The 27,756-nt window shown below is 44.6% G+C and overlaps 1 protein-coding gene across 1 annotated transcript in view; it reads right to left on the reverse strand.

Moving 5' to 3' along the window:
- Positions 1–1,264: 1,264 nt before the first annotated feature.
- The window catches only part of LOC146830711 (uncharacterized), a 148,756-nt gene continuing 122,264 nt past the window's right edge, over positions 1,265–27,756 (reverse strand). The window contains exons 4-5 of the mRNA XM_085604906.1: positions 2,102–2,482; positions 1,265–1,399 (exon numbers count right to left, since the gene is read on the reverse strand). Coding sequence (XP_085461032.1) covers positions 2,447–2,482 — 36 coding nt within the window. The 3' untranslated portion in view covers positions 1,265–1,399; positions 2,102–2,446. The remainder of the gene's footprint in view (positions 1,400–2,101; positions 2,483–27,756) is intronic.

Consider the following 27,756-nt stretch of genomic DNA (forward strand, 5'->3'; position numbering starts at 1 on the left):
GAAAAATTGTGAGTCCTTATTTGCGATTTTTAAGGAATCGCAAATAAAGACTCGCAAAACACGATGCACCAAAAAAATGCGAGAAAATTGCGATTCGCTAAAAATCGCTAATTAAATTGCGATTTCGGCATTTGCGAACTCGCTATTAGCAATTTCGCAATTAGCGAAATCGCAAATACCGAAGTCGCTTTTTGATGCATCCTGATGACATCACAACCAGGAAGTGAGCAGCTCCAGCCTCATTTCCAGTGCACAGTCTCAGGGAGAGGAGGGAGCTGGCTCTGGGAGCTGAACAGGAGTGTGACAGAGACAGTAGAACAACTTTTTCAAACAAATGGAAGCCTCACAAACAGCAGAGGAGAGCCAAACAGGCAGGAAACGCAAAATTAAATTTGCAGAAAAAGAAATTGACACCCTCATTGAGGGAGTAGTCCACAGCCATGATAAGCTGTTTGGAAAGGCATCATTAAAAGTGGCAGAGCAGGAGAAAAGGAAAATCTGGCTCCGGATCCAAAACAGGGTCAATGCCATTGGGGTGACACACCGCACCATTGAAGAACTGAAAAAACGATGGTACGACTTGCGCAGTCGGGCTAAGGTGCGCATTGCTGACCGGCTCAAGGAGGCAAAGAAGACAGGAGGGGGAACACCAACAGACACTGGGAACACTCCCATGGAGGACTTGGTTGAATCCACCATCCAGCCAGAAGCTGTTGTTGGTGTGACCCAGCTGGACACGTCCGGAGCAGCAAACGCATCTGAAGGTAAGATGAATGTATGTTACCATTTTTTTAAAATGTAAAGGTAGAACATGACCACAGTACAGCCCAAGTGCAGACTTTGAACATCAACTACACAATGTATTCAGTAGGTGAGGGGCATTATGGGAGATGTAGTCAGGTCAAGCAGTTACAATGTCAAATCTCAGAGTAACAACCCAAAAAAGTTTAATAGAGTATAAATTCATTAACAAAGGCAAAAATGTATTACTGTGAAATTTATATCACAGACATTAAATAATGCAGTTTTGCACTTTCACCTCACAGATGCTCAACGTGTAGAAGCTGTGGATAGCGATTCCCCAGACATGCAGGACACCAGCGCAGGTGAACAGATGGACACACCCGTGGTGCAAATAAATCCCTCACGTCCAACAAAGTCACGCAGGGCTACTGTTCCATCCCTAGTCACCATGGAGTGTGATGATGAGGCTGATGCAACACCAGGTGGCAGCCATGGCCAGACAACTTCCATCCCACAACCACAACCACAACCACAGGTCCCCAGAACCAATCACAGAGTCCGGCGTAGGAGAGGAAGAGCACTCAGGACACAGCAGGAGGAGCAACCAAGTGATGTCTGGGGTGGTCTTGAGGGACAGATGCTCCGTATGCAGCGCCTGCAGACAAAAAACACAAGTTTAGTACAATTACAAATTGGCAAGATGACAGCAGTACTGTCTGAAAGTGTGCAGCAACTGAGCAAGGTGATGCATGAGGGAAATGTATCCCAGAAGAGACAGCATCGTCAACTAATGCTGCACCTGAACATTTTTGCAAAATCAAACAATAGGTTGGCCACGACAACTGCACTGCTGGCACGTAGGTCTGTGACCATGCAAACTGAAATGTGCCATTGGAGCGGGGATGTGGCTAAAGCACTGGACCAGGTGACCAATGCAGTTGAATTGCTTAATGCCTCCACAATTGCGGCAAACATGTCCACGCTGGAAGGGGGTAGTGAGGGTGGCTAAAGCCTAAGTAGTTTGGCAATTCCAGTCCGCACTGCAGGAAGACGCAACACACGCAGCAGTACCCCCGCCGCTTCCAACATTACGGATGACAATGCTGGGTCTGACAGGCGTCTGGGTGTTCGTGGGAAAAAGCGCTAGACTGGCATGTACAAGTACATTCCACTATGGTGACGTAACCATTTATTTGGATTTGACTTTTCACTGACTGACAAGTAAATTTACATTTGCAAACCACTTATGTCCATTGCACTGGTCAGATTACAAGTGTGCTTGAACACTCATGACATTTTTATTTAATTAAAGAATACTTTGATAGCAATATTCAGTTTCTGTGTCATCATTACTCACCTCAGAAATAATTTTGTGTGATGTCAAATCTTCTCCTACGCCCTTCTGCTGCGCTTGCCCCTTGTGTTGCATGGTGGTGTGGCACTTGCTGGTTCCCATCCTCCGATTCGCTGTCAGACACCTCGATTTCCATTCCTCCCTTTGTCGCTATATTGTGCAGCATGGCACATGCTGCTACTATCTTGCAGCATTGTTCAGGGTTGTACTTCAGTGCTCCACCGGTCTTATGTAGACATCTGAATAGGCTCTTCAGCAGCCCAAATGTGCGCTCTATGATGTTCCTTGTCGAAATATGTGCTGCATTGTACCTCTGTTGGTTGGCAGTTGTGGGATTGAGGTAAGGCGTCATGAGGTAATTACGCAAGGCGTATGCGCTGTCACCTACATGTAATGGAGCAAAGAGTCAGTGGCAGCTTGACATTGACATACGTACAATGACAGTGATAAACTATTACACATATTTACCAAGCAGATGTCCCTCTCCAAATTCTCCCCTGACAAGACGGGTGTGTATGCCACTTTGCCTGAAGATATAAGAGTCATGTGCACTCCCTGGAAATTGCGCAACAATGTCAGTGATTATGTTTTTGGCATTGCAAACAACCTGAATATTGAGGGAATGGTAACATTTCCTATTTCTATATAAATATTCCTGTGTTGCAGGGGGACATATTGCCACGTGGGTGCAATCAATACAACCCAAAACATGTGGGAAACGAGCTATCTGGTAGAACTCCTGTTTGGTTTTTGCAAGGTCAAGCGCGGTGGTAGGGAACTTGATGTGAGACCCGATCACGGCCATCATGGCATCAAGGAATGCTTTCAATATTCTTGAAAGTGCGCTTTGTGACACACCTCCCGCTACAGCAATGACCCCCTGAAAACTGCCTGACGCCAGGAGGTGTAGGCAACATAGGACCTGCACATGCGTTGGGATGGCATTGGTCCTACGTGTCTGTCGTTGCATAATGGGGTCCAATTCATTGATTAGGTCATGGATCATTGCTGCATTGAGCCTATACTTATCGTATATCTCATCCTCTTGCTGGCCTAGCAAAGTTATGCGGACTCTGAAGATGCGCTCATTTATTCGCCTCCGTCTCTGTGCGGCAGCCTGCAGCCTCATCCTCCTCGCCATCAGGTAAATCCCTGCCATTGTGAACAGTGCTGGCTCATTCTGGCTGTGTTTAAATGGGTTTCAGTTGGTTTTCACCTGTCTCTGATTTGCACTCATGATTACCACCTGGTTGTGATCGTTCTTATTTAGCTATCGCAAAATTGCGATTTTCATGGGAATCGCTATTTGCGATTTTTCATGCATCCATTTAGCGATTCTTTGTTTGCGATTCCCTATTTGGGAGACGCTAATACCGATTCGCTATTTGAATCGCAGAATGTTTTGCGATTCCTTATATTTGCGAAAAGTTGTTTTTTCGCAAATATACAGTTGATGCATTTCTACACTGTCTTTTGCGATCGCAAACGGCCAATTTTTGCGATTCGCACCGTTTGCGATCGCAAAAAGGTTTGATGCATGTGCCTGTTGGTTGGTGCCTTATTTAGATCTTGGTAAACGGGTTACTCCATCACAACGGTGATGGATAACCTGTCCGCTGAAATCTAAATTCCATCGGATGTAATGGGATTTATATTTAGTTGTGACGAAGCAGCCTTTCCACCAAGATGTAAATCAGGCCCTTACCCCGTTTTTTGTCTGGATGTAATGATAATCATCTAATATGTTAATGTAGTTCCAGTACTTACTTTTTTCTTCCCACTATCTCCTCCTGTTCTCAGTTTTTAACTGGAGTATCGTCTGCATGGTGTCAGAGACGTCGTCCTTTTTTGTAAATGCTTTTTATTTTCCTGAGCTCTGCTTTTAAATGTTTTAATTCCAACCTGAACTACCCCTTGTTCTGGGTATGTATTGGCCTGAGAGTGCGTAGTATAGTCTCGTTCTTAGCCATCGCACCTTACAATGCCTTGATCACTCCTAGCCATAGTGTTAGCGAGCAGAACAGGGGTTTGAAGCTTAAGAATGTATCCTTTCATTTCTGGGTTCCTTGTGAGGTTTGCCACTCTTTTAGTCTATATATTTGCAGTGCTCCATCTGATTTTTTTTTTTTTTTTTTTTTTGAAAACCTTTATTGATATTTCAATCATTACACGTATGGGCCTACAACCCCCGGGGCCGGCCGCTAAACAGTCAGAATAACAGAAAGCAAGTCTATCACAGTCAGCACCTCGGGGTGCAAAATCTTGACGTTAGCATACTCTCAGTCTCTGAACAGCCCAGGTAGGAGACAAGGATAATAAAGGTTTACATTTTATAATAGAAAAGGATGGAAGGATCAGGCGCCAAACAGTTTCCCAGCAGCGAAAAATGGCAGGCAGAATGACGAACGTAACCAATAAACAGCAGTCTATCTAGGCAATGGCGCTGAAACAGGAAGTTCAGGATGTGTAGGATTGACACGGCCATTTGCGCCTGCAACCCCCCTGCCCCAAGACCCAGGAAACTCCACGGAAATTATGGCACTCCGGAAACAGCAGTGATTAACAACAAAGGAGTTCTACCATGCTGATCCCAGAAAAAGACAGAGAAGAATAAGAGAAGAAAAGGAGGCCATAGAAAAAGGAGGTTAAAGACTAAAGAATCCCCCCCCCCAACCCCCCACCCTGCACCTCTGCAGATGAGTACGGCCCCCCCCCCAGCAGTGTGCCTGTCGCCCCTGAACCAGATCCGAAATATAGAAGAAACAGAGAAAAAGAGTAGGAAAAAAGCCCCCACCAGACGGGGGGGTAGAGAGAGTATTAATAAACTGGAGGAGGGCCTGTAAAACACGCCCCCGGCTTCTCCCTCCCGCACCATACGTTTTCCCGCAGCATACAATACAGAACACGAAATCGACCCCGTCAAAGTGAAGTAAGGAGCATTACGCACTTGGTACACTAACAGTTATGCCGTGAGAGCACACAACGCCCGAGCCCGCCCGCCTAGTAGATGACCACCTCTGAAGGGTCAGCCTCATCCTTGGCCACTCTTTGCAAACCCACCCATGCATACCCCTCGTCCCAGTGCCATGTCCAGTGTTACCAGGAAGAGAAGCGTCCAATAAAGATCAGGAAGCGACACACACAAGTAGGGTAGAGGGCTCTGAAGGTCGACACAATCAGCTCTATGGAGGGTCGTCTTTCCCAGTGCTGAGCCAGGATTTACACTGCACACCAGGCCCAGGAAGGCGGAATCAGGCAGAGTAGGCGACCGTTGCTTGGATGTTGCCTGAGTCATCGGAGGCCGCGCACGGGACAAGGCCACCAGCCCCCACTCCGGTCCAAAACCTCCGGAACAGACCAGATCCAGAGCCAGCTGATCGCACGTTAATATCCTGTCCGGAGAGTCCAGTTGTGCACTATTCACAGGGGCGGCCACGACACTGTCCCCCCGTGCGCGGCGTAAGAAGTCCCAGTGTACCTGGGGATAGGCAGGCGGCAACTGTTCCAACGCTGATGTCACTCCATCGAGCTTGCTCCCCAACACCCAGGCGCCGTGAACCAAGGTGGAATGAAGGGCACCGAGGGCCTCGAGAAGGTCACCGTACCCCAGTACAGCTCCCGGCGCTCGCTCCGCTACGCTCCTCAGAGGCGCACCCTCCCAATCCTGCTGCAACCCAGTGTACAGGATGGGGGACACTGTCCTACCAAAATGGCCGCTGGGTAGCTCCAACCCAGATCGGGACCGGGACTCAGGCCCAAGCGCCTCGGGTTCCATGTCGCTGGAAACAGGGTTCCGCGGGCAGGCAAGTGATGTGTCCGGTGTGTGGTCACGGGCCACAGTCGTCCCCGCCACGGATCAGCGCCCGCGAAAATCCGGGAGCAGCCCGCGAGAATCGGGGCGAGTTACGGGCGGCGTCCGGGCAGCTCACCGGCGAAGGCTGAGGCAATCACCGGAGAGTCTTGGAGTTGCCACCTCGGGCACGCACCCGTTCCGCTACGCTTAGTGGTAGGAACGACCACGGCGAAACTCAGGTCGACATTCGCAACACTCCGGCAGTCCGACTCCACTCAGTCACCGAAGGCCGCTGTTGTTGCACTGCCGCCCGGCCACGGCGTCCACACGAGGTCCCGGCTCCAGGGCCGCACAGGCCGCAAACTTCAGACGGACATTTCTCCGGCGGTACCGCTGCCAGAAACTTCGGGGTCACACAATCGGTTGCCGCTCGCGTTCACCAACGCGGGCAGATAGCGCAGGCTAAGGATCTCGTACAGGATATCTGTGCGGGGTGCGGAGGTTCACGGAGCCGGGAGCCTACGCTGCCATCCCGGTCGCCATCTTGGCTCCTCTCGCTCCATCTGATTTTTAATATGAATTAGACACTCATCGCTCCCATTGAGTTTTAACTTTTCATTATGTGGTTATGACAGAGAACTAGATTACAAGTGCTGCGGTCTTGGGACCGTCTTACTGTCCTTGGCAGTCCGGCCGCCACCTATACAGGGGGCCTAAGTTGTAAACGCATTTATGCATAAAGCAAAGATCTTAAAATTTGATCTGACGCTCAATAGGTAGCCAGTGAAGAGTGTGAAGTGGTAGAAGAAGTATATCTAGGAGAGTGAAGGAGAAGCCTAGCAGACACATGTTGAACCATCTGAAGTCATTTTAGTAGACATTTTTCAATGCCCATGTAAAGGGCTTTGCTGTATTCCAATCTGGAAATTACTAGGTTCTTGGACGACCATTCTTTAGGCACATGCTGGAAGATACATCAAAATTCTCTTTAGACACTTCAGGATGCCAAAACAAGTACTAACAGCTTTTTTAATTTGATGGATTAATTTCTGCTCTTGATTGCTGTTATATAAATTTAGGTAAACATTGATTAGTAATGATGCTATACAATTTTTTACAAATGTGAAAATTATCCTGGGTTACTGCTGACAGGCAATTGCATGAGAGTCTCAGTGGCATTGCGTTAACTTTAATGGCAGTTGAAAGGTGTAAAGCTAGGCCGCCTGATGGTCTACCATTACTGCTACATGTTATTGCTGGAATCCCAAACTCCTCTTAGAAATTTAGGTGTATTGAGCCTCTGCACCAGGTTTGTTGAAGGTAGATAATTTTTAACAGTAATGGGGAGACGACGAAGGTGCAGGAAGGGATGTTGGGAGAGGGAAGAAACCTCCACCTGAACATCACTAATGAGGAAGTCATCCACGCAATCCAAGCAAGTGCCAGGGGTCGGGCCCCAGGGCCGGATGGTTTCCCAGTGGACGTGTTCAAATCAGCCCCTATTTTATGGGGACCCATCCTAACTAGAGTGTTTAATACAGCTGCCACAGATATAATCCCCAAGACATGGGGAGAATCGATTATTATACCCATATTCAAAAAGGGGGATAAAGAGGACCCTAGAAACTATTGTGCGATCTCGCTTTTAGATACTGCCATGAAAGTGATGAGTAGGGTCCTGTTGTTAAGACTAGAGGAATGGGCAATTGAATACTCTGTTTTAACCCCGGTGCAGTATTTGTTCAGAAAGCGAATAGGGACCATTAAGCAATGCACAAACTTAGAGTTACTTATCGGCAAGAATACCAGGGCAAAGGCAGGCTCTATATATTTATGCTTTGCCAATTTAAGCAGTGCATTTGACCTGGTGGACCATAACCTGCTTTGGTCAACTTTAATCTCAATGGGAGCACCAAGAGCGATTGTTTCTCTCCCGTCTGTACGATAATTTATCTAGCCAAGTTCGTTTTGGCCCCCAGGGGGAATGCACATCTAAATTTAAAGTGGGACGGGGGATACGGCAAGGATGCGTCCTAGCACCAATATTATTTTCCCTATTTATTAACGAGATAGATAATTATTTGCAGAAAATACAGGCCGATGCCCCTATGGTGGCAGGTCGTTCGATACCTGTTTTATTATACGCGGACAATGCCGTACTTTTAACCAGAACTCCGATAGGTCTTCAGAGATTGAGGGACGCATTCTCAATTTTTATGATACAAAAGAAAATGATTATAAATAAATCTAAAATATATACTATGATTTGTGGGCCCAAACCTAAACCTCTCAAAACTTTTTTTATTGAAAAAAGCCCTATTAAGACTGTTAATTCCTTTTGCTACCTTGGTATTTTTTTCACGGATAATGGCTCTTGGTCCCAACACATCTCGAATACTAGAGTAAAAATGAGCAGGGCAACCCAAGGAATTTTTAAATTTTCTTCTAAATGGGGGAATAGGCCAACGAATGAGATGGTAGCTCTATACACAGCCAAAGAAGTAAGTATAGCCCTTTGTGGGGCAGGGCTTTGGGGCCATGTAAAAAGCAAGGACCTGCAAATGCAAGAAAATCTTTTCCTGAAATGCTTGTTATATTTGCCGCCATCCGCTTCAAACACTATTGCACATTATGAGGTGGGTCTCCAGTTTTTAGAAGACCTCCTATTGGCCAGACCACTGTTATTGTGTAACTCTATTTGGAAAAGGGAAGAAACTGATTTTACTAAATCAATTATTTTAGATTGTCTTAAATTGCACGATGCACTTAAAATAAATACCATGGCTACTATATATTAATTCCAACTTAGAAAATCTGTAAAGAACATCAGTATGGTCAGAAACATCAAAAACTTTGTCTTTATACAAAGAAGGAGATTAGGGATACCTTTCTACAACATAGGTTGGATTTGAGATCTAAGGCTGAGATGGATAAATCTACTGTCGCCCTGTATATATATCATACAGCATAGACGCGAGTGCAAATAACTATTTGTCATATGTGACCTATGCCCAGCACTGCTTTTTGCTAATAAGAATGAGATTCGGCATAGTTCATCATCTCGTAGCTTTCCCTAAAATGAGCGCTCATCCGACGGATGAGATGTTATGCCCGTGCGATAACAAAAGTAAACAAAGCACATTGCACTTTATGTTGTTTTGTAATTTGTACCAGAATTTTAGATGTTTTTATTTAAAACCATTGTTTATCACCCATAATATTAGGTCACACAAAGTAGCTATGACATTTTTGGTGACATTAGCTGACCCCCTGACTTGTTACAGTGTTGCCCTGTTCATCCTGAAAGCAATTAACATGAGGAAAACCCTTAGAACATAGTAGAATGGAATTGACATGATTTTATCACATCTGTAGCTGATTGTTCGACACGTAATAATAATGCTTTGCCTCTTTTTTGATGTCATGAATACAAGAATGTGTATGGTTATAACATAAGAAATGGAATGATTTTAATAACTGTGACTGTATCTGTTTTTAAAACGTTTTAATTGTAATATGATTGTTCTTTTGTGACTACCTTTTGATAGTCGAATAAAGATCTAAACTGAAACTGAAACTGAATCATTGGAGAGGGGGATAGAGCTTTACAAACAAGTCCCATTCTGATGGTTGTATGGAATTGAATGCTACATGTGAAAGCACCAAGTGATTTCACTTTTTGAACCTCTTGTTTTTGTGCTCTGTCTCTCCTAAATGCAGACTTACCTACTGTAATACTGCACGTAATTAAGTACTAGGGTGCAGCCTACAGCACCCACCTTTTTACTATTATCAGCTGTCTGTGATTATTCTGAGTAACTTGACTATGGATAGGTGTTGCAGTTTACACATGCAAAGTCAGTGTGTGCAAGACTTTTACTTGTTATTTGCACAGAAGGAGGCATATAGTAGATGAGACTTGTTCTAAATTGAAATGTGACCAGTGGTACAGAGATGCTGCGTCTCCATAATGCATTTGGTTTTAAAAGGAATGTCTATTCCTTTAGCTAAAGTATATTAAGGCCAGTCAGTGTATGTTATAGGCAGTATGTAGAATGAGCTATTCATTCAGTATTGTTAAATTAGCAATGTTTATACAACATAAGAAAGGAGCCACAAATACATATGTAAAGAGCCCAGGAGATCAGCTCCAACTGCAACCACATTTGAAAGAATACACTTGAGCCTTCTCTAATACAATATTACAAGAATCAATAGCAAAACACCTGGCAATACATCCAGGTAGAGGAGACACCATATTCCTGCCCATTTGTGTAAAGAAAGATTATACAGTAAAGTAAAAAAACACATTACCAAATGGAAAAAGACACAATTAACACAAAACAATGTTATAGCTTAAATATACCATTAAGCTATAAACAGATAAACTAAGCACAGAATAAACTTTCCTACTGTTGTGTAGTTCCTATAAATCTATATAGGATCTGCACGTTTTAGACAACATAAATGAAGGGATTGGTGTCCAGACTGATTCCAGGCCCCTCTTCACAACATGGAGCTATGGAGGGTAAGTGCCAAGCCGCCCTCCTCTCAACATTCATCAAACCAAAAAAGGCTTGGCACCAAGAGGAATCACAATTTTACTTAGGACCTACACTTCTAATGGGAATACCTATCTTCCCCCCAGTCTCTGGTATTACATCCAAATTAATGTAGTCCTAGACCTCTTTAATTTCAGAAAAACGTGTAAAACGTGTAAAACAGCCCTCCACTACCTGACAATCACTCCCCCACAATAAGCAAGCCAGGAAGATCAGGAAAATAAATCAGAAAAATAAATGTGAAAGTGAGAGGGCACCTCACGTAAGCAACACCAGGGAGGCTACCAGCCGGTTCTCGCCAGTATGCCCACGTTTTATCATCATTGGTTGCCCACTCACAGAAATCAGGAAACTGGTGTCCAGTGAAGAGAAAAGAAAGAGATCAAGAAAGAGAATTCACTGTCCCCATAAAAAGAAGAAAGAACCCCGTGTATTGCGAAGAACCAGATGTTCCAAGCAAGATTTAAAATTGAGTCAGAAACTCACTTAAGGTTACCCTCTTTATTCAGACTAGTGAGTCTACTCAAAGTAAAAGCACTCTATGTTGCTAACCTTTATAAGGAAGGCCAACATGTTTCCTTGCCACTTATCACTGTTCTGGCAAATTCATCAGGGCATAGGGTTTCAATCACTCGCCTCTCTGGACAAATACTTTTGTACTGCGGAAGGGCTGTTAAAAACATGGAAGAAAAGAAAACAGAATAGCCATTTTCTATTCTATTATCGATAAAAATGGACCAACCACATGTATTAATAGTCAAGTCTATTACACATCAACTACTCATTTCAATTGAGTGTATTTACCATGTAGAGGCCGAGGGCATTCATTCCAGCCTCCACTATACCAAACGGGGTTGTGTTGAACACTCTTTCCCTGATTTTTAGAACTCTACTGTCGCTAGCACGTGTTCCACCTGTGGAAAAAAGGAGTTTAAAACTCTTTATCAGACTCATCCATGATTCGTGCCTCACTCTATTTTATGTTGTATGTTTTATATTCCGGATATCACTATACTATCCACAATAATACCCTCACCAATTGTTTTGAATTGCCTTTGTGCATATTTCGAAAATCATATACCGCATTCAACCATCAGCAATGCAATGTTCGTATATCAATTATCAATTCTCACGTAGCCAGCACCCAGTACCCATATATTAATGTGCCAGTAACATTTTCCATAACGGCCCTGCTGCAACTATAACTCAAGTCCTCATTCAAACACTGCCGTGTTCAGTTCCCCGCAACTGAACACGGCAGTACCCAAGGTGACACAGCGCCCTTTAGTAAAAAATGGCAGCACTTCAACCACTTATGTGTTTTTCTCACCGCAGCCAATATGGGAATGGGCCGTATCTCATCCCCGCTTCGCTTCACAACTGCATTGTAGCTACTAATACGTTCCTTTCTAGTCCACGCCCCTCTACTTCCGCCTCACGTGTTCCGGGGCCAATACTCAAAATACTTAGAGCTTTGCCCGCCGACAGCGGCCATCTTAAAATGTCTAGTGATCCACTCAGGGAGCATTCAGTCAAGCCCTCAGCCACTATACATGCTAACTACAACTTGTGTACAGCAGCATAAAAACGTGTGAAAAATGCGCGCAATTAGCAGGATGTTTTATCAAATGTATGCCTAAACGGATTCTTAATTTTTCAAATTTAAACCGCTCATGTCAACTCAGAGTATTAGCTGGGACCACTTAATTTACACGCCAAAAAAGGGGGGGGGGCACCACATTCTTTTTTGCACCTAACAAGGGCAGATCCCACATCATATTAAGTCAGGAGTACCTAGATATAATCCTTTTCTATATACAATTTACTCCCCACATGACCTGGACCAATTCTTATCGTTATTACTGCTCATACATTGAAGCGCTTCTCATGTTCGTGTCCACAGTCAGATCTACTCAACTATTGACATCATTATCCGAGATACCACTGTCTGCTTATTTTATTCCACTCAATGTGGTCATTTAAACCAATTTGATCCACTTTTTTGGAAAATATCCAACGGGCTTCTCTGGTTGCCAACACTTTCTCTATACAATCATTGCTGGCCAACACCTTCTCCAAAACCACCCACTTCAGGGCCTGCAGATCATGTTTGGATTCACAGAAGTGTTGTACCAAACGTGTGGTAAGTTTACCGGCTTTGATGGTACTCAAGTGTTCTTGAATCCGTACCTTTATTTTCCTTGTCGTAAGGCCAATGTATTGTTACCCACACTGACAAGTGAGTCTATAGATCACATTTATTGTGTTGCAATTTGAAAATTTATTCAGAAACCATTTTTTGCCACTATTTAGGCTTACACAATTAGTCTTCTCCGTCAAGTTACAGACAGAGCAACTGCCACAAGGATAATGTCCAGCCGGCACTGATGAGATTCTTTGTTTTGCTTGTGGTCGTGAATACACCAACTTGTCCTTTAAGTTAGTTGCACGCCTAAACGCAAATCTAGTTTGAGGCATTTTAAAACCTGCAGTGGATAGCAATAGCCAATGTTTCCTCATCATTTGTCTTATCTTAGAGGCCAGGGGGTCATAAGTCATCACCACAGTCAGACAATCACCTGCTTCTCTTGTGTTCCTTTCTAAGAGTGCCTCCCATGGTGTATTATGGGCTCTTTTACACGCTCCATTAATGATCTTTTTAGGATACGCTCTTTGTATCAATTTACTTGAGAGCTCTCCTGCTTGCTGAGAGAAAGTCTCTAGAGTGGAGCAATTGCGGCGGTACCTAAAATATTGGCCTACTGGTAAATTATCCCGTAAAGCTCTCGGGTGATAAGACTGATAGTGGAGCAATGAATTCCTATCGGACCCTTTTTGGTCAACCATTGTGTTCAGTTTGTTACCCTGCACATTAATATCAAGATCTAGATATATCGCATGCTCATTGCTCAATGTCCAGGTGAATTTTAGACAAGGGTCAAGATTATTCAGCCAATTCAGAAATTGTAAAAGGGTTTTCTCATTCCCCTTCCAAATACACAGAACATCGTCAATATACCTCTTCCAGAGACAAATATGTCTCTGGAAGGGGTTTGACGACTGGTACAGAAAGTGTTCCTCAAACTGGCCTATATAAATGCAGGCCAGGCTCGGCGCAAAAGTTGCGCCCATAGATGTTCCGGACACCTGTAATTACAGGTCATTCTTATAGCAAAAATAATTGTGTGTGAGGGCAAGCTCGATACATTGGAGCACAAAAGACTGGGGCGTGTCATAAAACCATTCCTGTTCACCCAGGGCCCTTGCTGCTGTGGCCTCCTGGGGGATACTAGTATCAAGGGACTCGATATCAATAGTGAGCAAGAACTGTTGCGAAGAGTCAAATTCCAAATCATTCAAAATATTCAGGATATCTGTCGTATCCTGTACAAATGATTGTTGTCTCAGGACTGATTCTCGTAAGAAAAAGTCAGCGAATTGAGAAAGGGGCTCAAGAATAGAAGAAATACCCGACACTATCGGGCGTCCCGGAGGCGGGCGTTGTACTTTATGTACCTTCGGGAGTATATAGAAGGCTGGCGTTCTGGGTTTGTTATTAACTAGAAACTCTGCCTCTTTACTCGTAATCCAGGTCTTACTCCTTGCTTCCGCCACCATCTTGGTAATCTGATCCTGTAACTCATGTACAGGGTCTCTAGGGAGAGGATGATAATTTTTTCTCTCGCCTGGCAGTCTCAACACTTCATGATCATAATCTGAAGTGTTCATAACCACTATGGCCCCGCCCTTATTCCAGGCCCCCCCAAAGGATATGTTAGTCTGTAGACCAGCTAGCTCACAGTGCCACTAGGAGCCCCTCCTACCAAGGAGCGAATAGTTTCTGGCAACTATCGAACATGACAACCCTGACCTCTCAGGGTTCTTGGAAACAGTACAGTATTTTTTGCTCAGTCACGTGTGTTGACTTTGTCTCAGGGAGATATACAGACTAAACGGTGGGGACGTTTTCAATAAGTGTTCATTAAACCAGCGTCATTCTATTATAAAATACATGTGCTGCAACAATCATTACACATAAACAGATATATACTGTTGGGAGCACCAATAGAGTAAAGAAAATGTAGAATTCTACCATAGTGCTAAAACAATTAGTATATTCAGGCATATAGATACATAACAGTAATAATGTGTACTCCTATGATTCAAACCCTAACTAGGTGTACCTTAATGTGCCTAGCATGTATGTAGGTGTATAGCCAATAATCCCCTTAGGAGAGAGCCAACCCCACTACCTGATGTGGGAGAGCGAAAGACCCCGTCTTGTTCTCGGGATGGACACCCCACAAGGAAAGACAGACCACTGCATGCAGGGACCTCAGCGTTTTGCGTCAGCATGTCAGCATGGAAGTCTTTCTCCTCTGGTTTGCCCAGCGTAGATGTAGTGCTTATGTACCCAAAAGGTACCCTCAGGGGTTCTACCTAGAAGTGTACTGTGGGCATGTGGGGCAAGGATGACAATAGAATTGACTCTTATACAGAATTATTATGCAGAAGATGGTAATCCTGCGGTGAACCTGAGAATCCTCATGCATAATACATGAGGCTAGTTTTCGGAGAAAAAAACACAACAGTCATGTAGCACCTAACTAGGGAAAAGGTCAGCGCCAAACCCTTTATGTAGAACAATGGTAGGGCAGATGTAGGTAAAGGGTCGTGTAACTACCTAGGCTTATATTGGGGTACATTGAGGTTCATAACACCCACTCCTCATCAGACTGGATGACATAATACTAAATTCTAAAATACCCCAGTTTATAAAAAGCATAAAAATGTAGCTCAGATATGAGTCTAAAAAACATCTAAAACATAGTATGTGTTAAAAATAATGATGTATAGGAAAAAAGCTTTATGAGTCCTCTAAAAATCAATATACTGTTCGGACCAACTGAGCAACCCGAAAGCCAAAGTGCTCAGTGAGAGCTGAAGAGGAAAAATAAAAAGAATGATTTTACCGAATTTCAGTTTTAGTTGTTTTCGATAAAAGCCAAATTGTTCCTAGCACACAGAGAGCCAAATGTTTATGTGTCTTGTACGGGAGACGCAACATCACTGTTGCCTGCCTTAGCAGACGGCTGTCCCTGTAACACCTCTTGGATCAGATCAATGTTGTGAGAAGTTGGCCTGATATATGCTGTCCACTAGTTATAGTGGGCACCTTGTATCAGTCCAAACAACCCCTTATTGGTTATAGGTTAAAGAGCAGCCTTCAGGCTAAGTCTTGAAGGAATGTAAATCAGCTTGTTTTACCAGTCTATAATCTCTTGAGTCACTAAATGAAAGATATCCACACCAGGTATATATATAAAATATATGTATTTATTACTAAACACACCCTCCTAGTCTCTTTATGAGACTAGAGGTCAAAACACATAAGTTACACTTCAATAATCACAGTAAAATAGCACAAATACACGTCAGGCCCTAGAGCGAGCCAAACCATATACTAAAATAGTGGTATAAGAACCACAACTTAACTAGACATAAGGCCTAGAGCCTGTAGAATCACTGGGACCCCAAGGAACCACCCAAGGTAGTGACACAGGGGACCCACAGGGGCCGTGTGCAGTGTGTGAACACAGCCGCGAGCTCCAGTTAGCTTCAATAGGGAAAGTCGCGGTTAGATTTCTAAAGATTAGGGACACTTAGAAATGAGTCAGGACCAAACCCTTTTGGACTTAGGAAGTTCTAGCGCTAGCACCCACGAGAGCACCAGAGTACTCGTGTTACCTCACCCACGGAAGCTGGGTGCATAGGTGTCTTTTGGTTTCGGGTCGCGTCGTCGATTTCAATGGGAGCTGGCAAAGAAGTGCTGCTGCCGTGAAGATGCGAAGTGTCCGAAGAGATCCAAGCCTGGATCGAAGATGAGAAGAACCTGAAAGCAGAGGGGACAGAGTCTGGGTCACTAGCCAGTGACCAGGAAGGCGATGAGCAGATGCCCACCGATGTTGGGTTATTTCAGGTGAAAGAGGTGAAGCTTGACTCTTCAGCCACAAGGACCAGGAGGCGTCTAGGACAACCAGGAGCTGGATTCGAGCTGGCCCACAAAGGATGTCGAGTGCTGCAGCATTGGTGCCCGGATTGGACACAACAAGTCTTGGCAACAGCAACCCACGCAGAAATGAGAAAGATGCTTCAGTGCAGACCAGCAAGGTCTGTGGGACTCACCACTTGGTTGGGAGTCAGGGCATGTCTGGAGCAACCAGGCAAACCCAAGGAAATACAAAGTTAGCCCCTCAGGGTCCCACCAGTCAATTGACCAGGGATCGTAAAGGGACCTCAAGATGAAACACAAAATGGCGGCCCACGGGTCACTCAGAATGACCAGGCCAACAATCTTCAGTGGATTCAGTGCTCGAGGAGGGGGCTACAAGTTAGCCCAAGCACAACTTCAAGAGGCATCGAGAAGTCAATGCACTTGCAAAAGTGCACGGTGACCAGGAGCTCTGGTTCCATGCTACTCACGAGGGCTGCGGGTCTCAGCTTTGCTGGGGACTCGGGTTGGCCTCTGAGATGTCTGGAAATCTTCTTCCTGGGCTGCAAATACTTCGGAGTCCGGCGGGAGCTTCTATAATTCAGACCAGCAAATTGCTTCTTTGGTGCCTGCCAAGCACTCCTTGACCCCAAGGGAGATTTCTTCAGTCCTCTGGTCTTGAGCAGAACGTCGAAGGTCCAGGATTTGGCTTCTGAGTTTCGTTCAGGGTAATCTAAAGTTCTGGTTACAGAGGTTCCATACTTATAGCTAAGGAAGGTGTTGGACTAGCTCTGGGGACCCACCTATGGGAGGGTTTGGAAAGGGGGGTGGTTACACCCATTTCCTTTGTCCAGTTTTACGCCAGAGCAGGGGCTGGAAGCCCTTGAACCGGTTTGAGCTGGACTATGCCCAGGGACACCAAATGTGCCCCCAGTGCAGGACTTCAAAGCACTCAGACAGTGCTCCCACCCAGCCCCAATATACATAAGACTGTCTGGGAGGTGGTTACACCTCCCTGTGACAGGAAACCTTTTGTCCAGGCCTCCCCTGCTGGAGTTTCGGTCAGCAGCAGGAGGCCAGACCCGTGTCTGTGGCTGCAGCATCCATCTTGTGATGCCAGGGCTCTATTAAGTTTCTACCGGGTATACCAGTGCTGTCATGTCTCTCCCTCTAGAAGGGTGGTATCATACTCCCACACCAGTTACTGGTGTGGGGGTATGATTCTAAGGTGTTTGACACCAAACACGACATGTTTCCATGCAGCCAGTCCAAAGTTAGCATTTACCTTTTGGTTATGATGCACTTAAGAGTATATGCTCAGGCTGCACTACTGACAACCCCGGAGAAGAGATTCCGAAGGCTGCAGAGGGGCTAAGCTCATGCCTGGGCACCCCCTCACATATAACCAAGCACCCTGCCTTCAGGATTGATAATGCCTGCCATAGGGGTTACTGACAAGTTTGTATATGCAGTATATGGTGAGATATAGTGAACCTATATCTCGGTAAGGGGTGCATGCACCACCTTACTCAGGCTGTAGTAGCAGACCTGTGGTGTCATTTTGGGTGGCTTTCCAGGGGTGGCATAATACATGCTTCAGCCCCTGGTAGGCCTCTGGGGTACCTATGCCCTGGGTACATAGTATAACATGTACTAGGGACTTATAAGGGCACCTAAGATCCAATCTGTAATGTACCTAAAGTACATGGAATCATTTTAGAGAGGAAGCAGTCGAAAAACAGTGAAACACCAGCAAAAAGTGGGGGTAAACATGTGAAGCAGATCCTACTCTCCTACACATGGAGCAAAGGTGATCTTTTCCGGTTCCCACAGCCATTGCTGAGGAAGCTTTCGATGCCTGTAAACTTGCTGCAGGGCCGGTGTCCATTCCAACAGGAGCTGAAGCATCCCTTGGTGGCTCTAAGAATGCTGACATTAGAATTGGAATACGCAGAGGACACCACACTACATGGGCCTTTAACGGGTCCAGCAGTACATCCATGTCTGGAGGTGCAACCATCACCAGATGGCCAACATGCGTACTTGTCTGTAGAATAAGCAGCGGAGTACAGGCAAGACACAGTCAACCCAGACAGATCTGAATGACAGAAACCAGTGCTCACTTAGTTCCCGAAGCCGAGTTGTGCCCAGATGGAGTACCATGTGTTCACGGCAACGTCGCTCCAAGAGCGCTTTTTCCATCTCCTTGGTATTTGGGCTGTCCATTACGTAGCAAAACAATTAGAACCAGGATACCCACTACATGTAGCGGAAGACCTCCAAAAATGCTTCCAAATACGGAGTGTATTAAAGATGGAATAACTCCGAAACCCATCTGAAAGGTGCTTAATAGCCTTGAACCTATGGTCATAAATAGGTGTACTACCCCACTCGTATCAGACATATTAAAGATATGATGTACCATTTCCCCGAAATGGAGTGGGAAGTTAGTTCAGACTAGGGCCTGTATCTCAGCTGAAGACCTTGCAACCTGTAGATCAAAAGTCTCACAGATCGAGGTTGAGGCCACCTCTTTCTGTAACAGTATGGCTTTCAGTCTGCTCAGAGAATCAAACTGTATTTGAGAAACATTCACCGAAGGCCATAGCAGCACCTCCCTGACTGTGTGGGTCAGTGGAAATAATACTTGCATACAACAAGTAACCCTGGAATTTACTGTGACCAGATATGCAATGCCTGGCAGCATCCCACAACAACCTTGATCGTTCAACATCAAATAACTCCCGTTCGAGAGTAATTTGAACTCCGGATGAATCATGGCAGCTGGGGACCCTTTCAAATGACAAGATTGCATTGCAACCGAAGGGTTGCAAGCTACGTGAAGCATAATATTCTGAAAAATTAAAGATCCACCTAACAAATTATCGCAGTGTGAACTGCTGAGAAAGACTTCAGTGCCACTATTTCTGCATCTAAATCTGTATGGTAACTCCCAGGATTCATGGATGTATTCCTCACCCAATGCTTCATACCTGCCCACCTGCTGGCACTGTAGACAATTTTGAAATTGAAATGTTGTCACTGGCAATGTGATATGCCCATGGATTAACCATTCTATGGAAGGTGATTTAGCCACAGTGAAAGGTAATTTGTCTAATTTTTTAGTGTGCAACATTGTATATCTTGCATCCCTTTGTGCCATTGTAGTCTGCCGTTTAATTAAATTTTAAGCAGAAAACAGAGACGTACTGTTAATATATCACCAGGGCACGTGACCGGATGGCAATGACTGTAATGTCCAGCTTAAGAACAGAATTGAACGTAGCTGTGATTGCCCATGTTGGAGAATGGACACATCATGTTCCATAATATCTATAGCAGAAGATACAATGTTGGCCAGTGAATAAATCCTTGATGTAAGTGTAGTCATGACTTTGGCGACCACTACCAAAGGCTTCCCTAGGTTAGCCCTATCAATTTCATGTAATCTCTTGGCAGCCTCCTGTTGAGTGATCGTCCATATTTCGTTGTAAATAGCGTATGAGAAGCATTTTCGATGTGGTTTTCGAATACCCAACAAAAAATCCCTTAGATCCATGTAATCTGAAAGTAAGGATAAGTGTTGTTTCACCAGGGACAGTGTTGACGTTTTTAACCAATCTAGGCATAACTTCCCAACACTCTAGGATGTCACCACCCCTAGATGTTCCTGTTGTACACAGCGTTGATCAGGCCAATACATATTAAACCCTTTGGTGGTACCCCTGAATCTTCACTGACACCTATTTGTGTTTATAGGCCAAACCAACCTTCCCTTCCAATTGGGGTCTGATGAATTTTATAAACCATCATGTATAATCTCATCCAGCTTATCCTCACTATGCCATGTATAATTTTGCCATCCCTCAAAGTGTGAGAGCAAGGGAATCCGAGGTGTGTTCATGTCCTTGATCTTGACTAGTCCAAGACGGGAAGTTTATTGCACTGTATTATTTAGGAAGACAATCTGTTATGATATGAGACACACTCTAAATATTGTCTCAGTTCCCTGAACCTGCCATTCTTTAGTCCCCCGACCGATTTTGTGTCCATGATGTCCCTCAAAAGGAGAACCCTTGTAAAGACAGCTGGGAAATAAAAGAAGCAGAGTATATCTGTTTCGTGTTAGTAAGCATATTTTTCCTTGCAGGTGTAGGTGCAACCTTGTAATAATATGAGGCATTGTCACTGTAGGACTTGGTGGCCCTTTTTGGCTAATTCCCTAAACTTTTTGCTTTCCCCCCTAGACCTTTTTTTCTGACATTGTGTTGCTAACTTAGATGCTTTGGATTCATTGCCACTGCTAAACAGGGTCAACGTGCAAGTGCTCCCTGTATAAAGTGTAATGGTAATTAGTTGTCCATGATTGATATGTTTGCCTTACTAGTAAAGTCCCTAGTAAAGAGCACTATGTGTGCCAGGGCTGGTTGTGTAAATGCTACTAGTGGGCCTGCAGCACGAATTGTGCCACCCACACAAGTAGCCTTAAAAAGGGAACTCAGGCCTGCCATTGCAGGGACTACGCGCAGTTTGTTAAACTGCCATGTTGTCTGACAAGTGCTGCCACTTGCCAGACCTTGCCCTTCCCTTTCTCTACACATCAGACACCCCTATGGTAGGTGCAGGGTACCCCCTGGCCAGGGTGCTGTGCATGGGAAAGGTAGGACATGTAATAAGGTGTGTATCATGTCCTGACAGTGAAATAATCTCCATTTTGTTTTTTCACTGTTGAAAGGCCATCTTGCTCATAGGTTAGAATGGGAAGGCTGTGCAATATGTTTTCCAGCCTATTTTCCTAAAGGCTTAAGATGGAGAGGTGAAGTTTAGTATGCCTGAACTCACAATGTAATAACACAACTTTTGCATTGTGTGTTTAGAAGCCACTCTTTTAGAAGTGGCTGAGTTTTTGTGCTCTAACATTTCTGTGTGTCTCTGCCCGGCTGTGGATTGACTGTCTGGATTTGAAAGTGATAGGATTTGGGGAATGTCTTGACCCTGGGGAGGAGGTGAAACAGCAACAGGCTGACCTGCATCTGGAGTGTAGGGGGAGGAGAAACCCCTAGAGGTGAAGAGGCCTGGGTTGCTGCTTTAAAACAAATGCCCCATCTCCTGCAGCGTGATTGAGAAAACAGACCCCACTAATCAAAGGAAGAAGGAGTCACTGGCAGGGAGGCACCCAGAACTGGTTTGAACAGGGGTCAGTGCCCCTGAACACAAAGACTTCAAAGCCATAGAGGGGTATAACTATGAGAGCTGAAGCCCCTGAATTTTAGAATGATGGCTAGATTAAGTGTGAACAAGCTACTTCGTGGTCAAGAGGACCTTTGCCAAGGAAGAAACAACTGAAGAGACTGAAGGATAGGACTGACCCTTGCTGTGAGTTCTGGCGCTGGCCTGCAGTTTGCTGTTTTAACCAAGGAAAGGCTAAAGGGACTTTGCTGTGTGCTGTATCCCCTTGCTTGAAAGGACTTTGCTGTGTGCTGTGTCCTAACTTATCCCCAAGGGTCCGAGATCATCTGGCTCCCTGTTGTGGAAACTTAGGAACACAAAAGTTTCCAGGAGAGTCTCAGCAGCACTGTGTGCGCGTGCTTGTTGCAGCCTGAGACCCTCGTAAGGTGTGCCCTGTGATCGTGGGCACCTGGAGTCCAAGCGAGGATCAGCAACGCTGTGTGTTTGTGCTTCGTGCAGCCTGAACCTTTTGTGAAGATTGTCCAGTATTGTGTGCACCGGAATCCAAGTGAGTCTCACGACGATGTTTGCGTGTGCTTTGTGCAGCGTGAGACCTTTGTGAGGATTGCCTTTGTATCGTGCACCCAGAATGCAAGTGAGTCTCATCGACGCGGTGTGCGTGTGCTTTGTGCAGCGTGAGATCTTCGTGAGGATTGCCTTGTTATCATGCTTCCGGAATCCAAGTGAGTCTCCACGATACTGTGTGCGTGTGATTTGTGCAATGTGAGACCTTCGTGAGGATTGCCTTGTTAACGTGCACCCAAAGCTCAAGGGAGTCTCAGCGACGCTGTGTGCGTGTGCCCTGTGGCAGCCTGAGATCTTCGTAGCAGTAGCAGTAGCAGTAGCAGCCCGGACCGGCAGCCCCGGAGGAGCTGAGCCGTTGGCCCGAGCCAGCCATTGCCAAGTTCCAAAGATTGCATCAGAGGCCCAAACCGCTGGACGAAGAGAGGAGAGTGAGTATGTGCCCCCCAGGTAACGTGTGTCTACTCCTGTGGCGGGGCGCGGGCTCGAAGGGAGACGCTGTTGGCCTCTGTCTCATTTCAGTAGCGTGAGCCTCTGCTTTGGCTTGTATCGTGGCCGTTATTGCCATGGGAGTAGCAGTACTTGGGCCGGAGTGCGGAGCTGCACTTTTTGTGTTATACCAAACCCGTGTTGGGGGCAACTGTTGACAGAGGCTACCTGCGAGTCAGCACGAGTGGCGGAGAGACCGCCTGATGCACCGTGATCGGTACCGGAGAATATTACAGATTACTCCATTTCTGCATAACGGAGTACCTGATTGTCGTATTACACATTGCATCTTTCCTGCATAACAAACTACCTGATTAGTGTATGACGCATGGCATTGTTTCTGCATAGCGAACTACCTGATTGTCGTATGACGCATTGCATTGTTTCTGCATAATGAACTACCTGATTAGCGTGTTACGCATTGCATTGCTCCTACATAACAAGCTACCTGATCAGTGTATTACACATTGCCTTACATCTGTATAACGACGTACCTGGTGGTTGTATTACGCATTGCATTATTTTTACATTGCAAAGTACCTGATTGTTGTGTTACGCATCGCATTATGTTTACATCACAAAGTGCCTGATTGTTACGTACGCATTGCATTATTTTTACATTGCAGAAGTGCCTGATTCTCGCATTACGATCTGCATAACATGGTGTTAGGATTACAGTAGAATGTTTAGAAGTGCTCATTAATCGCCAAAACATACAAGGGCTGGCTGGAACTAACAACCGGCCAGGAAGAATATTACAAATACGCATATGTCGGATTTATATCGGGTGGTCTTAACGTATATCTTTTTACATAAAGTTTATACTCGTTTTTATAAAACTCGTGTGGAGTCTATTTGTGGTGTCATCATTGGGTTGCTGTGAGCATGGTTGCAAATACTTTACACATTTGCCTTGAAGATAAGCCTGGCTGCTCATGCCAAGCTACCAAGGGGGTGAGTGGCTCTATCTCAGAAGATGACCTTCCTTTTCCTGATGTTGGAACGCGGGTGCCTATTTGGTCTAAGGTACCTACCTCGGCCAACCAGGGATCCCGGGTCGAACAGTCTCAAATGTTAAACCCAGAAAAATGAGCAAACTTGTGTTTTCATTGATGGTAAATAAACATGTTACGTGGGATACTTACTTTGTGCAAAAATGTATGACTATAATGTTGATAGCAATACATGGTGTCAAAATCAGACGTATCATCATACAATTCATTTTTGGAAAAAGCAGCCCTTTGTTGTAATTCAGATAGCATGCTATTCACAGTTTCAAAGTCCCAATCATCAGAGTATGTACTGGAGGTGATGACATCATTCAAAGAAATTTTAAATACATGTAGTAGCATCAAAAGTTTAGTGGGACCAAATACATCATATGAAACCCTATCCCAAACTATCCCTTCAGGAATCGGAACTGCTGTAATGTTCACAAAGGAAAGGTCTCTTCGTTCATGATGAGATCATGTATGTGGTTTCAGGACAATGTTCACATGTCGTACTGCAGAACGTTCTGGGAGATAATGTCCATTTAGGAGCAAGAAAAAAGACAGTAGACTAATTGCAATCCAGAGATGTAGCCAGGTAGAAACTAAGTATTTTTCAGCCAAAGGTAGATATTATATACTTTTACTTTTCGGGAAACAGGTGCGGGCAGTGACACAGGTTCACTTGAATCCAGAGAGAAAGTGTCAAAATCAGTGAAGTAGCCAGATGCTGTTAGATCTATCTTTGGTAGCTTGGCAGGTTTTGTTGAACCGGCAGTTGACTCAATTTGAGGCATATTCACATAGATATTGGTATTTGGTTGATTTGAGATCTGAGTTTCATTTGAATTTTGTTGTTGTTCAATTTCAATAGACACGAGTTCCATTCCTTTGTTGGCAATTCCGTTACTTCATAGAGTAGAATCTTTGAATGTTTTTAGTCTTTCTGTCTGAACTTCTTTTATGGTAGTGTGTGGAGATTGGCGGCTACCCAGGAGCCCACGCAGCCTGCTATTCAGTATCGGCCACTTAGAGTGGTTTTATAAGATCAATGGAGACAAATATCTTTTCTTTGTTGCCGACAAGAGGCGGAGGAAGTACTGTTCTTGTTCCTTCGACAGCCAGGCATTCTATAAGATGTCCCAAATTCTTTATTGTCCACAATCTTTTCTCTGACCAGGTCCCCGATCTTTGGGACCCAGGCACATCTTGCCGGGACAGCTTTAGCTTTCCCAGTGGTGGTGCATTTTACTTGGACGTTGCTTTGTAATGCCCGAAATTCATTGAGTTCCTGTAAAACAGCCAAACTATCATTGATGTCAAATGTTTTTCCATCAGCCACTGTGCTGTCCCAGTCGAGGATGGGAACCCACATTCTTGTCCCAAGCAGGACCTTGTAAGGAGTACGGCCTCACAAGGAGCTTCTTGGCATGTTATTAAGTTCCCTCTGGACTACATATAGGTGATTGACCCAACTGCAGCTCAAGCCTAATACCCTTGCTGTTAAGGATTGCTTTAAGTCCCGGTTTTTCTTTTCCATAATCAAATTTCCCTTGAGATGATGTGGAGAGGAGTACCACAATGCTACACCCAAACTTCCCATGGCTTTCTTGTAAGCCTGAGAGCTAAACGCGGGGCCACGGTCAGACTGTAATATGCCAATTGCGTATGTCCCTATAAAGACTTGCAAATCCTTTATAACAGTCCGGGCGTCAGCCGAGTTCTGAGGCCAAACCAACAGGAATCTAGAGTATGAATCCACTGCCACCCAGATTGTAGGGGGCCGCAGTGGTACAAATAGACACATGCAAGAGGGTTGTCTGATATCAGTAAAGGTGTCTGTGGTGGACGTGCTACGGTGGAACCCTTCATTTGCTGGTAGATGATGCACTTAAGGAGAAGACCATTGGTCTGTTTAATAAGACCTGGCCACCAATAATGTTGTTTCAGCAATGAAACTGTCTCATTGATACCTGCGTGCACTGAGCCCAGACCCTCGTTCGCAGCTAGTATTAAACCTAACCTGCGATCCATGGTTAGTATTACTATATCCCCCACTCCTGGAATTTGAGCATATGGTATAATTTGTGCATCTAACTTGTAGGAGTACTTGAGTGGAAAACCTTTTGACACGGCTGGGCTGGGCTGTTTTTGAGTGAAGCGAGTGAAGCGATGACAGCGACCATTATGTCTCCGTCTACTCCTGTGTGAGAACAATTGATTGCAGCAATGGCAGCAGTTCGCACTGTCGTGTAGGCGGCTTCATCAACCAATGAATTCCCTTCAATGTGCACGCCAACACGTTGATGACTCAGCGTATGGATCACGTGAGCCCTCGTCAAGCCTTTTTTCAGCTTTGCCACCTGTTCCCAAAGCAACTTGTGTTTTATTGTGCAACCTTTTGAATCTCTAAACCCATTCTGGCCCCAATAGTGAAGATATTCAATGTATGACTGGACACAGTAAAAACGAATCGCACACAATGAGTGTGGGGAATTCTCGATCCATATTTCTTAGTGCCAGTACTAGGGCTTTTAGTTCTGCCAGTCGAGCCATGCAATGCCCTATGGATTGTGTCTGCATATTGCTATGATGGAACTTACTGTCCCACATACGTCCTTTTACAATCGCAAAAGCTGCGCTGTATTGTTGTTTACTTCCTACAGCAGGCTGGGCAGAATCATCAGTTTAAATGATATATTCATACTTATAGAGAGGCATTATTTCATTTGGAAGAGGGTATTCCTGTTCCTACTGTCGAAATGCTTGTGTTTTCAAAGTAGAGTCATATTTTTAGTCTACATCTGTTGCAGTGAGAGAATTAGGCCACTGTATCCATCTTGGATGCAGTGCTTTTGCATTTGGAACACTTGTTTTAGTAACAGCCTCTAAGGTTGGTACCGGAGTTACAACAATTATTTGTTTCCCCTGAGCCAATGCTCTTTCTATCACTACAGCAGTCTGAACTACTGTTAAATGTCAGTTGATGCAAAACGCATTTCAGTGTTCGTGTACAAATGAGATTTGTATGCAATCAGTACTGTATTGCCTTCATTAAAGGTGAGGTATGTGTACCCGGATTGACCCAGGATTACACTGATCACCAAATTCATATTGTTTACACGTGTGTGTAAGTGTTTGGAAGCTATCATGTCAGTTTGTAGGGAATGTAGTATATCGGTGTGTTACTGTGTCCAATGTAGAACTAAAACATCAGGTCTGATTAAATCATAGAATGGTTTTATTCTTTCTGCATAATCCAAAATGTATGCTCTGCCAAAATGTAGTAATCCTAATTGGATTGTATTTTTTTCAGAGTTTTTGGAGGTTGGAGCAGCGCACATTTTTGTAAAAAAATTGACTGCAAGGCTTTTCCCTTTACTTGAGAGCTCATATTCCGAAAATAGGAGATTGAGGTGGGCAATTTTTGATTTTTTTAAATGTTACATTTGTAGCCTTCAGAAGCGAACCCCAAAATGATGTTGTTTACTCTAGTCAATTGATCCAATAACTCATCGTCCATCATATAGATATCATCTATATAGGGCACTGCCCCCTCATCAAAAGTTTGAAGCAACTCTGTTACTTTTACTGAGAACAGCCCGGGACTATTCTTATACCCTTGGAGCAGTCGGTAAAATTGACGTTGAGAACCTAGGGCTGAAAATGCTGTCAAAAATCTGATTTCATGTGCTATATTCTGGCAAAAAATCCATTTGAGATATCCAGGGTTGTTTTTTTTTTTTTCGTACAATGTTATTCATTAATGCAGCACTGTGTGCATTTTGAACTGCAATTGTCTTTGTTCATGTGTTCAAATGCTTGTAGTCTAAAACTAGACAATATGAATTATCGGGTTTTATTATGACAAGCAAAGGATTATTCATGGAAGAGGTGCAACTCTCTTTTACACCTCAGTATTCAGGTTGATCTAAGATCTCCCTGACTTGTTTTTTCGTATCATGTTTTATTGGGTACTGTCTCTGCGCAGTTGGATGAGTTTTGAGTAAGATTACATGGTGAGGGGACTCAGCATCCCACCCTGCATGATTGCTGTATAATGCAGAAGCTAATGCTACTGC

This window comes from Triturus cristatus, chromosome 5_1 (assembly GCF_964204655.1).
Source record: "Triturus cristatus chromosome 5_1, aTriCri1.1, whole genome shotgun sequence".
NCBI classification, from domain to species: Eukaryota; Metazoa; Chordata; class Amphibia; order Caudata; family Salamandridae; genus Triturus; species Triturus cristatus.